The sequence below is a fragment of the Elephas maximus genome, chromosome 23 (assembly GCF_024166365.1).
Source record: "Elephas maximus indicus isolate mEleMax1 chromosome 23, mEleMax1 primary haplotype, whole genome shotgun sequence".
Classification (NCBI taxonomy): domain Eukaryota; kingdom Metazoa; phylum Chordata; class Mammalia; order Proboscidea; family Elephantidae; genus Elephas; species Elephas maximus.
In genome coordinates, this window is record NC_064841.1 from 79,645,979 (window position 1) to 79,659,542 (window position 13,564).

At 38.3% G+C, this 13,564-nt stretch overlaps 1 protein-coding gene across 1 annotated transcript in view; it reads left to right on the forward strand.

The window, feature by feature from the left end:
- CUL4A (cullin 4A) overlaps positions 1–13,564 on the forward strand; it is a 60,391-nt gene that overhangs the window by 33,564 nt on the left and 13,263 nt on the right. The window contains exons 10-15 of the mRNA XM_049867189.1: positions 1,832–1,950; positions 4,665–4,857; positions 6,603–6,707; positions 7,034–7,144; positions 7,250–7,335; positions 7,690–7,797. Coding sequence (XP_049723146.1) covers positions 1,832–1,950; positions 4,665–4,857; positions 6,603–6,707; positions 7,034–7,144; positions 7,250–7,335; positions 7,690–7,797 — 722 coding nt within the window. The remainder of the gene's footprint in view (positions 1–1,831; positions 1,951–4,664; positions 4,858–6,602; positions 6,708–7,033; positions 7,145–7,249; positions 7,336–7,689; positions 7,798–13,564) is intronic.

Here is a 13,564-nt window from a genome sequence, read left to right on the forward strand (position 1 = left end):
GTATTATGTCTAATGGATTATTTAAAATTGGGACCTCTAAGCAAGACCAGAAACAAGTCAAAAGGGAAGAGAATTAAAATTGGGCGTTGTTGCGCATCTGCTATTGTAAACTACTGTACTTTACGTTAATATCTTTCAATCTTAGATCAGTCCTGTGATACCATCCCCGTTTTAAAAATAATAAAACTGAGGCTCAAGAAAGCTTGATATTAGCATCCCAAATCACATAGCTTGTAAGTTGCAGTGCCGTGATTCAAATCGGGGTATGTTTTTCTTCTGTACCACGCGGAAATTCATGCAAGTGATGTGTTTTCATGTAAATGAGGCCTTAATTTATTGTCTGCCGTAAAAATAAATGTATTTAGAATTTGTATCAGGTGTTTTAAAAAATGAGTCACTTTACAAGAAAAAAGATTTCAAGAAAATAGTAGCTTTGCATAAATTGCTTCAACACGTACTTTGATCAGCAAAATCATTTCAAGAAAATAGTAAATGATACGTGTAAAAGGCTTCCTCTAAATTGTATCAGAAGTATTTAAAAAGCAAAAAGCTATCATTTTAGAATTTTTTAAAAAGACATTATTTAGGGTTTCAGTAAGATAAATTATAAAATTAAAAGTTATTTGGTATTTTATAATAATTTTTTTTAAGTTATTTACATCAGTAGATGAAAACATAATTTAGAGAATAACTCACCTTTGGAGGTCTTGGTGAGGATTTGTAATTATAACACCAGCATGCAGTTTAAAACTACCTGTGTGTGTTCCTAGTGCTACACCAGCATGCAGTTTAAAACTACCTGTGTGTGTTCCTAGTGCTGCCGTAACAAACTACCATAAACTGGGTAGCTTAAAACAACAGAAATTCACTGTCTCTCATTTCAGGAGGCCAGAAGTTGAAATCAAGGTGTTGGCAGGGTTTGTTCTTCCTGGGGGGCTCCGAGGGAGAAACCATCCTGTGCCCCTCTTAGCTTCTAGTGGTCCCAGCAGTTGGTGGTGCTCACGTTTTCTCCTCTGTGTGTCTCTGTAATGCTGTCTTTCCCTGTAGGAACACTAGTCATTGGTGTAGGGTCTGCGTGAGGCCAGTGTGACCTCATTCTGATTACCTCTGGAAGGACCCCATTTCCAAATAAAGGTCATATTCTGAGTTTCCAAGTAGACATGAACTTTTGGGGAATACTGTTTAACCCGCTGCACCACCTTCAATGTGTGACATTGCACCCATTTTACAGAAGAGCCTAAGCTGTATGAAGTAACGTGACATTGTTACGATAAAGCAGATATCTAGACTATCTATAAGAACTCTTCTGATTGAAGTATGGTTTTATAAAATCTTTATAAAATTCAAATATCTAAACAGTAAAAACTTTAAAATGCTATGTTGAATATTTTAAAATATCTGTTTAACAATAAATATTTTTCTTGCAGTTTATTATATATGTGAATAAAAGTAATCAGCTAAAAAAAAAAACAGATGGAGAGCTTGTGCTTTGACAGTAAGCTTCCTGACCGATGGAATAAATCAGCCCTTAACCTAGAACTTGTACGCCTCCTGGGTTAGATAATTGTATAAGCATTTTTCAGAAGATGGTTGCTTTAGTGAAGTGAGAGGGCTTTTAGTGACATGAAAAAGTAAATACATCTCCCAACAAGCTCAGGAAATGAGATTCACCTAATAGAATCGATCTCAAGATATTCAACTAGACCCACTTGTGTATACTCCCTAAATTTCTAAATTATGTATTAACCTTTTTTGGGAGCATATTCTAGTTCAGTTTTCATTAATGTTGATTTACCAATGTAACGCGTTAACATTTACTGTATAATTTCAGGGCTCGATCACTTACTTGATGAGAATAGAGTGCCCGACCTCACACAGATGCACCAGCTGTTCAGTCGGGTGAAGGGTGGTCAGCAGATACTGCTGCAGCACTGGAGCGAGTATATCAAGGTACTTAGGTCTCTGTGCTGACGGGGAGCAGGACTTCTCCCTTCAAAGTGCTCGTAGTGCCCTGGCGAAGGAATTGAAGTATTTTGAAGTACCTTTTGTTCTTTGATCATAGATGATAAAGAGGACAGTAGTCTTCCTTTTCCTTCCACATCACCTCTTTAAATATTTAACTTTATATTTTTTTAATATGACCCCAACAGTAGTGAATATCATCCCAGTATATGTCTTAAAGAACAATCATTTGGCCATTTGTCGTCAGCATTAATACTGGTTTAATTCTGCAATCATGATTTTCAAAAGCTAGTAGTTTTTTGAAATCTGTTTTTAAACCTGAGCTCTTCTCATGTTTTTGCTAAATGTGAACTTACAGACATTTGCTATGTTAATATTAGGTTGGTCCATATGCTGATACATTTCCTAGCAACCCAAATATAGGATATACTATTTAAGCTTCTATTTTAAAGCATGTTTTTCTACATATATAGAATGTCCAATTCAACCCAAATACAGAGGCTTCTTGGGTATCACCTTTCAGTTATTAAAAGAGGTGTAATCATTTTAGTTGCATATAATCAATTAAGGTGCATTGTACCACTTCACTGATAGGTCTTCTTCAGAATTTCCCTGGCATATCTCTTGAATGGAGCCGTGGTGACGTAGCAGTTAAGAGCTACTAACCAAAAGGTCGGCAATTCAGATCAACCAGCCGCTCCTTGGAAACCCTATGGGGCAGTTCTGCTCTGTCCTTTGGGGTCGCTGTGAGTCAGAATTAACAGCACACGACAATGGTAAAAAGAGAAACAAAACTTCCAGGAAATTATGCCCCAAATGGTTACATGCTGTATTATTCCATTTATATAATATTTTTGAAATGACAAAATTTAGAAATGGAGGACTAATAGTTAACACGTTGTTAGGGATAGGTAAAGGGAAGAGATGTAGGTGTGGTTATAAAAAGGAAATCAGCACAATCCTTGTGGTGTTGGAACGGTTCAGTACCTTGACCTTGATGGTGGGCACGTGAACCTACACAGGTGATAAAAAAGTACAGAACTTAATATACCCACAAACGAGCACAAATAAAACTGGGGAAATCTGAGTAAGATTATTAAAGAGTACAAGTGTCAATATCCTGTTTACGATATTGTACTATAGTTTTGCAAAATGTTACCACTGGGGGAAGGAAACTGGGCAGAGAGTATGTGGGATCTCTCCATATTGTTTCTTACAACTATATATGAATCTATAATTATCTGCAAAAATTTGAATGAAATAAAAAGATAAACAGAAGATTGCCTGTTGCCTTATGGAACAATCAGCCTGAAGTCTGCATGTGGAAAACCTGTGCACATACAGCCTCAAGATTTTGTATGGTCACATTTAAAGTCATAACTGAGTTATACCACACCAGCAATAAAGCTTTAAAGAAAAGTTGATGAAGATTTATAAGTTTTCTTGCCATTGAGGTATTCTTTAGAGAGATTATGTGCTGAACTCAGGGAGTTCACCTTTGCAATTTTCAATCTGTGTAGCAAAAATCAGAGGTGGTTTATGGCTGTTACTCGTTTGTATCAACCGTAAGCAGCTGTGTCATGACACAGTGGAAAGCTGCGTTCAACACAGCATGTCGTCAAAATAAAGCTGGCCCTTCTAATTGAAAAATAGCCTGGGAAACTGACCAGTGGGCATGATGTTAACTTGTTAAGACAAGGTTTGTGTGTGTGTGTTTTTAAGTCATATACATGTATTATTTAACATACAGTCAGTACAAAAGCCTATAGAATAAGAAGTAAATCCCCCCCAGCTCTGCAGGTCATACAGTTTCCCTCTCAAGAGGGTATTTATATCAGTTTCCTTTCTGTCTTTTCACCGGTAATCTGCCTGCATAGCAAACATGATGTCTAAGTATGTGTGCATATTCCATTAAGACCAGTTTTTCCAAAAAATATATTTAATAATAGTTGTATTCAGCACATCTTCACTTTGTAGTTTATGTTGTCAAACAATTAACTATTGTTGCCACAGGTAAATTTTTAGTAATGTTCAATATAACGTTTATAAATAAAAAATAGAGGGCAAAAACTGGAGCTGTTCATGATTAGAAGTGAAGGAGAAAGAACACTATGGTATGGAAATCCAAATAGGTGCAAGGTAGGCACCTTCTCAGGATGTGTCAAATGAGCGGCTGTTCCAGGGCTAAATAAGTATGACCTGGCTCAGTGTTTACAGAAGAATTAGCTGTAAAACACCACTCAAGTAGGATGGCCTGTCACAGTCAGATACACCGTATCTTTGTCCCAAGATTCGCAGTGCACGTTCGTGAATAAAACTCTTTCTGCGGTTAGAAATATGCATGTCTTGTTTCATTCCCAATATTTTTTAAAATGTACTTGGCCACTGAACTCCTCTGTGATGGCACACTCATTAATCTTTACTAGGGGAGTTTTTAAGTAAAAGTTGTTAAAAAGCAATGGACATTTTCCCAGTAACTTGTAAATTCTTCCAGAAACGGCATTGTAACACTGAACCATTAATTATATAGTCACTGAACAATTTTTAAAACGTGGAGTAAATTTATGAAACTCTTTTCAAATTACTTAACATTTAATACCAAAAGTAGTTTATATTAAACTATTACAATTGTTCGAGAGCAAGAGAAGTAATTTTTGGTATCATAAATTTGTTGACAACTTGGTATTTATTTGTTTTTATAGACTTTTGGAACAACAATAGTTATCAATCCTGAAAAAGATAAAGATATGGTGCAAGACCTGCTAGATTTCAAGGATAAAGTGGACCACATCATAGAAGTGTGCTTCCAGAAAAATGAAAAATTTGTCAACTTGATGAAGGAATCCTTTGAAACGTTTATCAACAAGCGACCAAATAAGCCTGCAGAATTGATTGGTAGAAAAAAATTTTTTCTTTAATATTTTTTAAATATGGAAAAATAAGGCAAAACTCAAGCAAATTTATTCCCCAAATGCCCGTGCTCTTCATGGGAAGGGAGAAGGAAGGCCTTGTATCAAACCTTCTTAGGACCCATGTTTTCAAAGAAAACCGTATACACACATGTGTCTTCACAAGTAGAAACACGTGGTGCTTCCACAAGGCGAATGTAGTAGTCTTGTAAAGAAATGAAGCTTGACCTCACAAAAGAAGGTCCAGTAAAGGTTTGTTCTGCTGATGTGGGCCTTGTTCCTTAGAGGATATGAATTTATGTTTACTGGACTAGCAGCTTCAGAGCTGTGTTTTGTAAAGATCAACTTAATTCTCCATCTTGATTACAAGCAATTAATTTGTGTGCAGAAACTGGATTGAGAAGGTTTATTATATATGAACACTTCTGCATTATGAGGACAACTTCTTCAGCCTCTGGATAAAATTCAAAATGAGATTTCTTAATCACCGTCTTTGCATCCTCTATTTAGTATTAAAATAGAATAAAATTGAGATCTCAAAGGTAGCACTTTTTAAATTGGACTGAAGATGCCTTTTAACTCCCTGAGGAAAAGGGAACCTAGAAAATTCATAGATCCACTAGAAAATACTGAGATGAGAACAGTTTTTACTTTATACAGTTACTTCATGGTAATATCCAAGTATGTCAGGATTCCTAGAATTTCACTACTCAGATACTCTGCAAAGGGATAGAAGAATAAGGGCGGCGAGGAGATACACGTGATACAGGGTTAGACAGGAACTGACGATTGTTGAAGGTGTGCAGTGGGATGTCACGCTCATCATACATCTGTCTGCTTCTGTACAGCTTCAGCATTTTCCATCATAAAAAATTAAAAAAAAAAAACAACAACAAAAGAAATTCAAATTCACAAGGCAATATGATTTTACTTTTGCACCACTTTTTTGATTGTGATTTCTCTAGAAGAAGCCTCATGTTTAGTTCTTGGGAATTTGGGCTTCTGGAGGTCTTGGGTCCTGTAACTGTACCTTCCTCCTCCCTCCCTTCAGCCGCCCCTCCTAGCTGATCTGTGTAGCCTGGGAAACAAGCGCCTAGTAAAATCACTGTTACTCTGTACTCAGGGATGAGACAGTGTCCCCTTGAATTTGACCACTTGAAGCCCTGAGAAAATTCCTTCTCTTTGAGAAAACCTGGTCAGAGTTTATCATACCACATCTTGAAGATAGGGTATTCCAGAATCAGGAGCAATAATGTAATATGAAACCCAACCATATAATTACTTAACAGGGTAATTTTTAAACGTGAGGATTTTCTTATTTTACATAATATAAAATTTTTTAAAGGCTCTTTTACTTAAAAGAACAAATTCTCTTGCTTAAAATGAACCATGATGTCTTTTTAAAGTTCCCTGCCCTTGAACATGCCTTCAGTTTGCTGGTAAAAGCAATACACATTCATTAAATCAGTTATCTTTTTACTCTGAAATTAGAAAAGATATTTAAGCAAACTTTAAAAATTCAATTTTTAGCTGTGTTAAAGTTTTAGAGAGCATTCTCACGTGATTTGAAAGTAGCTATATTAGAAAATTAGATATTTCCCTTTTCTGTCATAAAGTAGTATTTTGGAAAAGTTATTGTAGAAATTAAAGATGTTCTTTTTTTCTAATTTAGAAAATGTGTTGTGTAATGGCCACTTATCTCTGACATAATCTAAGCTTTTAATCTCGCAGCAAAGCACGTTGATTCAAAGTTAAGAGCGGGCAATAAAGAAGCGACAGACGAAGAACTAGAGAGAATCCTTGACAAAATTATGATAATATTCAGGTTTATTCATGGTAAGAAATATTATATATTATTTTACTAAAATCAGGTACTTATAAAATGCTATAAAATCAAAATGTCTTAATTTGGGCCCCGTTTTTTCTTGAGTAAATTGGCAGAAACATTTTGCATTTTCACGTTAATACAGAAAACAGAGTGATAGAGCCACTGATTGAGTTGAAAGTATTCTTTTGTGGAAATTTAACACAAGAAATTTCAGTATCATTAAAGCTGATGTGCATTAAGGTGAGGACTTTTTAGGGTTTTTCAGCAGTCAAAGTATTATATTTGTGTGCTAACTGTCTAATATCTCATACTGTTCTTGTTTGGTTATAAACAGGCAAAGATGTCTTTGAAGCATTTTATAAAAAAGATTTGGCAAAAAGACTCCTTGTTGGGAAAAGTGCCTCAGTAGATGCTGAAAAATCTATGTTGTCAAAACTGAAACACGGTAAGCATGTGCGGACCCGGGCATTTCCCCTGCGTTTAGAGAATTCGTTGCAGTGGTAATTGTTGCTTCTGGTACATTTTCAACAACACCTTTACTTTGTAACAGAGTGTGGTGCTGCCTTTACCAGCAAACTGGAGGGCATGTTCAAGGACATGGAACTTTCAAAGGACATCATGGTTCATTTTAAGCAGGTGAACTTGTTTTCTCAAGTAGAGCAACTTCTTAAAAATTTTAGATTATGTAAAATAAGAAACTTCTCATCTTTAAAAATTACCGTTAATGTTTTATATATATGATACCATAAATGCAAAGGAAAAAGAAAAGGAACCCCTAAAAACTTTGATTTAAATGAGTCTAATATTACACTGATGACGTAGAGAAGAGGAAAGATTTCAGGTGACTTTAGAACACGTTATTTGGCTGTGTATCTTCAGTGGGATATATCTAAAGACTAAAATTAATGCAGACAAATGTTAAACTTTTTTAAATTGCAGTGTTTATTTTTTTATAAATTGTTTATCTTGGATTTCTCTATTTGTTTTTAGTATATGCAGAATCAAAGTGATCCAGGCTCTATAGACCTGACAGTCAATATCCTCACAATGGGGTACTGGCCAACATACACACCTATGGACGTACACTTAACTCCAGAAGTAAGTGTGTTAAAGAAGATCTTGTCGATTTTTCATACCTGAGTACTGCCAAAGCAGCATAGGCTGTCCATTGTTACACCTGTGCCGTGCACAGACATGCTGTCTCTCAAGAAGTATTTAACGAGAGTATTTTTAAGTCAGACTCTCAAAATTAAAAATCAAAATATTCTTGGTGTAGTGTCTGGAAAGCAGCATTTCAGAGTAACCTCGCTGTGCATGAACGTCCGTCGCAGCCTGCCGGTGGCGCCCGTTGACTTAGCCTGATTTAACTTGCTCGCTGTTAGTGAGAGCATCAGACTGAACACGTCATCCGCACAGGCATCTTGTTTTACAAGTTGTTTGCTTGTAGAGTTGTGAGCTTTATATGTCTGGATATTATTTCTTTCCATTTTAGACAGTGCTAAATAAAGCCTTACGAATGGCATTGTTTAGGGCCTTACGTGCCAGCCGTAGCTCTAGTTCTATAGGGAATTCACAGACACGAGAGAGGACCTGTGTTAGTGAGCTTTACGTTCAGCGGCAGGAACAGGCATGTGCAGCAGTAGTTGTGACGCAAGGTGAAATGGGGAAGGGGCTTCACCAGAAGGACAAGGGAGTGAAAGAGATGGATTCTGATTTGGAACCAGGGAAGGTTTCCTGGGGAAAGTGACACTTAAGCCCGGTCTGGAAGATGAGTGGTACTTTCATAGGGTTAGGGCCGGCTGGCCAAGGGGACGGAAGGAGCAAAGAAAGGCGTAGAGCTGTGGCGCTGTAGAGCCTGAATCACTTGTCTGGCGTTTGACGTTGACTGTGCCCTCTCCCTTGAAACTATTTCTTCAGTGTGTAAAACAATATTTGTTCTTGACTTTCTTCTGTTTCTGAACCCACCGGTCAGTTGCCTTTATAGTTTGCTTCTCCTTTCTCAGCCTGTAAATGTTCAAGTTCTCCAGAATTCACTCCTCAGAGCTCTCCTCAGTCTTCCTCACACTCTTCCTCTGTGACTCATCCTGTACCCACTGCCAGGCTACGCCAACCAGCTTCTGAGCTTCAAGTGTGTGCACACTTGCCAACTTGAATATATTCAGATATCTCAAACTCAAGGCCTCCAGAATTACTCTTCACCCTTCATTTTTCTTCCCTAAATCTTGCGTCCTGTGGAAACGGTACTACTATTGTAGCCAGTTTTTCCAAGGCAGAAACAAGGGAGTTGCATTCCCCTCACTCTTCATCTGCCCACCGTCTTCTCTCCGTCTTGCGTCTCTCCTCTTCTTTTTCCTGCTGCCCTAATTCAGTCCCTTCTTGTTGCTCATTTTTTTACTTCATCTGAAATGTCACTTTCCTACTTAAAGTTCTTGAATCCCTCCTCCCCCACCCCACCCCGCAACACACACATATATTTTTAGAAAAAAAGCTAAACTCCCCCACTAGACATAAAGGCTCTTAGGGTCGGCCTTGCCTCCTCCTAGCCACTCACCCCTTGTATTTTATGCTCCAGCTCTATTGAACGACTTGGCAGCTCCCAGGTCAGAGCATTTCTCTCGTGCCTCCATGTTTTCCATTAAATGGAACCTCCTTCCCCAGACATCCTCCGTGCTCTGACCTAACAAACTGACTTGGTCCTACTAGTGAAGACTCAGTTAAGACTTCTCAGCAGTCACTTTTGCCAGAAAACCATCCCTGACCCCCTCGCTGTATCACTTGGGATTAAGCACCTCAGTCCACCCTTGCCTGCCTCTAGCATAGCACTTACCACATTGCAGGTTTTTAAACTTTACTTTGAAATAATTCAGACTTATAGAATGTTTGCAGAAAAATGGTTTAAATAATTTCCAGATGCCCTTGACCCAGTTTTTCAGCGTTTTGTTACGTGTGCTTTATCATTCTCTTTCTCTGTCCCGCCCCACCCGTATATATAGATTTTTTTTTTCCCTACACCATTTGAGAGTAGGTTGCCTCACACCCCTTTACTCTTATTGCTTAGTGAGTTCCTGAGAACAGAACCAGAGTACAGTTGTCATATTCAGAAACTTAAAAACCTAACATCCATACAGTACTTTTATCTGATATATGATATGGTCCATAGTCTAATTTTATCAATTCTCTCACTAATGTGCTTCGTAGCCTTTTTTTTCTGGTATAAGGTCCAGTCCAGGATCACATGTTATTATGTTTAGTAGTCATGTTTTCACTCTCCTTTCATCTGGAACTCAGCCTTTCTTTTTCTTTCATGACACTGACATATTTTGAAAGTACAGCCCAGTTTTTATAGACTGTCTCTCTGTTTCTGTTCCCTCATGATTCAGTTCAGGTTATCCTTACCTGTGTAATGTGTGAAAGGGCACGTGATAAACTATTGTTGCTGTGCTGTCAAGTCGGTTCCGACTTACAGTGACCCTGTAGGTCAGAGTAGAACTGCCTCATAGGGTTTCCTAGGCTATAATCTTTACGGGAGGAGATCGCTAGGTCTTTCTCCCAGGGAGCAGCCATTCCATCCGTCAGCCTTTTGGTTAGCAGCCAACTATTTAACCAGTGCTCCACCAGGGCTCTTTCTGCCTCGTACTAGTGACATCAACTACGATCATTTGGTTAGAATGTTAAACCTGGTTTCTGCACTGTCTTATTCGTATTTTTCTCTTTGTAGTTATTAAGGAATTTGTAGGGAGATGTTTTAAGACTCTGTAAACCTCTTTATTTCTCATCAAACTTTGACCAACTTGATTATTCTTGTCTGAATCAGTTTTTACCTTGTTGGTTACAGACTGGTGATTTTTTTTTTCTTGCTCCGTCATTCCGTCTATATGTTTAGTAGTCTCCATTTTGCACCTTTCACTTCCATTTACTTATCTCTGTTATCTTTATCATTATGAATTCATGGGTTCTTATTTTATATTTTATGCTCCAGTTGTACTAGATCTGGCCAGTGGGGGCACCTTGCAGCTGGCCCCTGTGTCCTTTTGACATGCCTGTCATTGTTTGAGTACTCTTTATTTTATAGCAAAAGATGGTCCAGGCTCACCATACTGTATTTTAATTAGCTATTTTTAAAAGTTTCTAGATCCCAGTAGACAGAGCCTGTTAAAGTCAAGGATTCAGGATGTTAACATTGATATCTGAAACAGTACCTAACAAACTAGGTGCTTAATAAATGTTTGCCAAAAGAATATGTAATCTATTATTTGGAACATGAGAAGGTGAAAACATATAAAGTGAACCTAGAAAGATAGGTTTGTGCCACATTGGCTAGTTCTACACTAAGAAATTTTTATTTTTGTCACCAGGGAAGGAGAACTGTCAAAAGTAAGTTTTATGTTTTGTCCAAAAGAAACTCTTTAATCTTTTATACACATAAACATGATCCTCCCCTGGACTTCTCGTTTTTCTATAACATAACCGTGGTGCTATTATGGCATCTAGTAAACAATTTAATACTGTCTAAGCTAGGTCACTGCACTTGGCGGTGTCCTGACGACACAGCTGCTTTACGCTGATAGCCTGGGCGTGCTTCTTACGCCCACTTTCACTCTCAAAAGTGTTTAGTTTGGGCGCATCTGCATGCTTGCTGTAATCTAATACTCATATACATATTTTCCCCAGTTGTGTCAATTGATTTTTTTTTTTCTAGTGTCTCAAAAAATTTTTTTCTTAGTTTTAGTAAAATGACAGTGTATGATGCCAATGAGGTTACAGTCAAACCAGCATGCCCAAATATTGCTGGTGGTGTGCCAAGTCAGAGCAGCCTTTTCAGAATACGGTTTGACAGGACGTGAAGTAAATAGGGAAATGTTTGCGTTTTCAAATCAGTGATCAGAGTTGAGCAAGCCGAATGAGTGAATACATCTAAAATGCCTGGAACGGTAGTTAGCACACAGAAAGCGCTCACGTTAGCTGCTGCTGCTATTATCCCCACTACTAGGAATTAATCCCAGTGAAAGAATTTGTTGGAAGAAAAGAAGGTATGCTTTAGGAGGCTTCTCAAATTACTGATTTTATTTTTAGGGAATATGTTTTATGAAAGAGTCCTTATCTTTTAGAGGTGTATACTGTAGCATTTGAAAATGAGATAATGCCTGGATTCGATGTTGTCAAAGATAGAGAAGGGTACACTGGGATGATTATCCTAATTTTTCTGCCTGCTTCTGTATGTTTGGTAAATCCCATAACTAAAATTTGTAGAAGCAAGATGTTTGTTACAGTATCAATAAAAAAACCCGTTGCCGTCAAGTCGATTCCAACCCATAGCAACTCTATAGAACAGAGTAGAACTGCCCCCATCAGGTTTTCAAGGCTGAAATCTTCACAGAAGCAGACTGCCACGTCTTTCTTCCCCGAGTGGCTGGTGGGTTCAAACTGCCGGCCTTTTGGTTAGCAGCCTAGCGCTTAAACCCCTGCGCCACCAGGGTTCCTTTGCAGTGGACTACCCTGACACACGTACTCACTTAACTCAGGCCATTTCAGTAGTGTTGCTCAACACAGCTATGAAATGGAATGGTAAGGAATCTTATGATCAACCCTGTAATTTAGGACAGCAGTTTTATGGATTGTTGTTGTTCTTAGGTGCCATCGAGTCAGTTCCAGCTCACAGCTACCCAGTGTACAACAGGACAAAACACTGCCCGGTCCTGCACCATCCTCACAGTCATGGTTATGCTTGAGCCCATTGTTGCAGCCACTGTGCCGATCCATCTCGTTGAGGGCCTTCCTCATTTCCTCTGACCCTCTACTTTACCAAGCATGATGTCAAGCATGATCCTTGCTTCTCAGAAGCATTCTGGTTGTATTTCTTCCAAGACAGATTTGTTCATTCTTTTGGCAGTCCATGGTGTATTCAGTATTCTTTGCCTCAATCCAAAGGCATCAATTCTTTGATCTTCTTTATTCATTGTCCAATTGACAACACCAAGGCTTGGGTCAGGCGCACCTTAGTTTTCAAGGTGACGTCTTTGCATTTTAACACCTTAAAGAAGTCTTTTGCAGGAGATTTGCCCAATGCGATGTGTCCTTTGATGTCTTGACTGCCGCTTCCATGGGTGTTGACTGTGAAATGAAGTCCTTGACAACTTCAGCGTTTTCTCCGTTTATCATGATGTTGCTTACTGGTCCAGTTGTGAGGATTTTTGTTTTCTTTGAGGTGTAATCCATACTGAAGGCTGTGGTCTTTGATCTTCATTAGTAAGTGCTTCAAGTCCTCTTCACTCTCAGCAAGCGAGGTTGTGTCATGTGTTGAAAAAGTAAGAGGATACCAGTTAAGGGACAGTCGCAGTGGTGCATATAGGAGATAAATTCTAGCAGAGAAAATGTGAAAGAAAGGATGGGATTGAAAACCATTATTAGACAAAATTAATATAACTTAATTTTTAGAAGGAAGAGAATGAGAATTCTGTTAAGTGCCTCTTAAAGTGATTCCTGCGTGCTAAGTGCTGTCCTGGGCTAAGTGTGCGGGGTGAATGAGACGTGGATCCTGGTCAGTAGGAGCCCACAGTCTCTGGGGAGATAGAGTACATGTGTGCAAGAGCAGTAGGTTATAAGTGCTGTCAGAGAAATAGGTACAAATGTGAGTGTATGAAAGTGTCTGAATTATTTTCAGTCAGTCTATGTCAGAAAGGCTTCATAGAAATGTGATCACTGAGCTGAGTTTTGAAGGATGAAGAGGAGTTTTCCAAGCAGACACGAAGTTGACAGGCATTACTGAGAACAGCTTGCACAAAAGGAGAGAGGCATTAAAAGCTTATTGGGTTCAGAGAACAACAGGTGTTTATTCACTCAACAAATGTTTATTTAGCACCTGCTA